This window comes from Loa loa (genome assembly GCF_000183805.2).
Source record: "Loa loa unplaced genomic scaffold supercont3.30, whole genome shotgun sequence".
Classification (NCBI taxonomy): domain Eukaryota; kingdom Metazoa; phylum Nematoda; class Chromadorea; order Rhabditida; family Onchocercidae; genus Loa; species Loa loa.
In genome coordinates this window covers 32,978-35,598 of record NW_018108210.1, presented here as the reverse complement: position 1 = coordinate 35,598, position 2,621 = coordinate 32,978, and the positions used below count along the sequence as shown (strand labels likewise).

Here is a 2,621-nt window from a genome sequence, read left to right as displayed (position 1 = left end):
CCTTGTAACGTATAATACTTCTCCATCTATCAATAAACCGTCGTCAATCAATGTTCGACTGTCCCTGCACACTAAAATTTCCAAAATTTTCACACAAAATCCCCAACACATGTTAGCATGCATAAACTGCATTAAGCTGCGCGTAATAAGTTTCATGTGCTGCGAATATCTATATTGTGAATAGTTGCAGAGGAGAAAAAAGAAGAAAGGTAGAAATATTCTACGATGTCTGCGATGTCCTCCAATAAGTTGTTGCACCATAGGATGGCAACAGTCATTCAATAAAAATTAAGAGGAAATGAGTTTCACTTAATTAATCTTACATTCGCTTCAATATAGCTGCAAAAGGTTTTATCTATGAGAGATAAAAGATCAGTTGCTATCGGGACGTAGTGAATTAGTTGAGCGCTAATCTACTTCCACATTCACACATTCATAGAAATTCCCTGATTTCCAAAATTTTCAAGTGTATATGTGTGACAGTCGCTATCGTAGTGATCCTTATTACAAAAGATACAAGTCTCCGCTTTTCATTTTCGTTCTTTAAAAAAAAAAAAAAACTATCATTGTCGATTTTATTTTTATCAATACCACTTTACAAAAGAAAATTAGATTACGCCACACAACACTGACTCCTTATCTCAAACTTATCCAACAACATAACATACTGGTAAGGATGTCGCACTTTTACATAAAGAAATTGAAGTGTTTAATCCATGAGACCCAGAAATGAAGGAAATGAAATTAGCCTTCTTTGATAGTGGTTCACAACTATTCTTTATATTCGATGACTTAGCATATCGATCAAACCTTAATGGAACAGAAAAGGAAATGGAATTGTACCCACTTGGCACTAATACACCTAAGTTGTATTTTACTGCATACATATAGTTAGGTGTAATGACTGAAGAAAGGGAATCGATAAAAACTGAAGCCCATGTAATTGACTACTTAACGAATAAAACGCGAGTGGTCGAAACTTGATATTATGATGAAAACGAAATTGCTAATGCCGAAAAACCGAGGAGATTTATAATACGTTAAAACAGTTAAGGTACTTGTTGTACAGAGTATTCCTTAGATCGGCGATTCATCACATTAGGCATAAAAAGGAAATTATGCAAAACGTTTTCCCGCACCTAAAGTGATGAGTTAGTTAACTAATCTTCAAATCGCCCAAAAATGCTTTTTTTTTGTCTGATGTTGAGATTTGCTCACATCCAATAATTAATTTGTAAAGTTATGTAAAAGCTCTATGTAAAAATTTTAGATACAGTCGTGAGAAAACTGCACATCTAGTAAAACAATTTCTACGCAATTCCCTATTTATGTACATTAAAAGAAAAAAACTAATTTTATATGTAAATTTCTCTTGCAGCTGTGAGAATACTGTCAATTTTGTAAAGACCTTATAGGCAACTATCCTCATAACCACACCCACTTGTTCTCGATATAAATTAACTAGGATTTGATATTGGTACTCACTGTTGTTTCAGTAAACACTATATACTCATCCATCCATGCGAAGGTATCTTAATTACTTCACTTAAAGCACCGATACAGCTTGTTATTCTTCTCCGTTTTTCTTTTATCCCCAATAATTCATTTTAATCTATCCTTCGGAACTGAAGTAAAATTGTGTCTCTCATTCGCGTTAGTTACTTAGTTAAATACTATCTGCATTCCTGGTATATTGCTACATCAAAAGGATCAATAAGTCCTCATCCATCCATTGATAATTTAATCTTAACAAAACAGTTACAAATAAACGTGGGGAACCAGCTTTCTTTCAATGAAGGAAGCAAGGAAGTCGAGTTTTATTTGTTACGAAAGAAAGCCAAATTTTTTACAGCAGATATACTTATCGGAGCTGATTACTTCAAATTTATTCAGCTGGAGAAAAGCCAACAATCAAAATCTGGATGTTTCTCAATCCTATACTAAATCGGCACTATAGTAGTTGCATGTGGAGATATGGATGAACTAACACTGTCAATGCCAAACATTGTTTAAGAATAAAATGTATGGCTAACACATAACATGAATCCGATATGGAACGATTTTGGAGGTTAGAATTGATAGTGCCGACGATAATGAAGTGACATTGAAGCAATTCAAGAGAATCATCGTCGAACAAAATGAATGATATGAAGCACGTTGTGTCGGATTACCAAAATTAAAGCTATTTTCAAATGAAATGCCTACAATATCTAACAGACAGAGTGATGAAATCTTGTAAAATTAAAGCAATGAAGAGGATATAAGTTAACAATGGACAATACAACACAAAAATATCTCAGTATCTACACCATGGACAATGATATTCATTATATTTACACAATAGACAATACCAAAGGGCAGCCATACCTCCATGATAACTCCGATACAGCTTACAAAACTCCTCCCTAATCCTTATATATATAAGAAAATGGGAAAAAGTTTTTATAACCAAGGAGACGTTACATCCTCATCGCATATCCTCTCCAACTAAACCACAAACAACGACATCTTCGCATATCCACCACCACTGGACAACAAACTATGATATTCTTTCTGTTCGCTAAATACATTTCCCGTATCCCAACTCAATGGCCTATCAACTAATCGACAGTCAAATTATT

The 2,621-nt window shown here is 34.0% G+C and overlaps 1 protein-coding gene across 1 annotated transcript; it reads left to right on the top strand.

Moving 5' to 3' along the window:
* Positions 1-729: 729 nt before the first annotated feature.
* On the top strand, positions 730-891 carry LOAG_16941 (hypothetical protein; the record flags this gene model as incomplete). Its single annotated transcript, XM_020449595.1, has 1 exon — positions 730-891. The coding sequence occupies one exon, from the start codon at positions 730-732 to the stop codon at positions 889-891; it is 162 nt and encodes a 53-aa protein (XP_020306840.1).
* Positions 892-2,621: the final 1,730 nt, after the last annotated feature.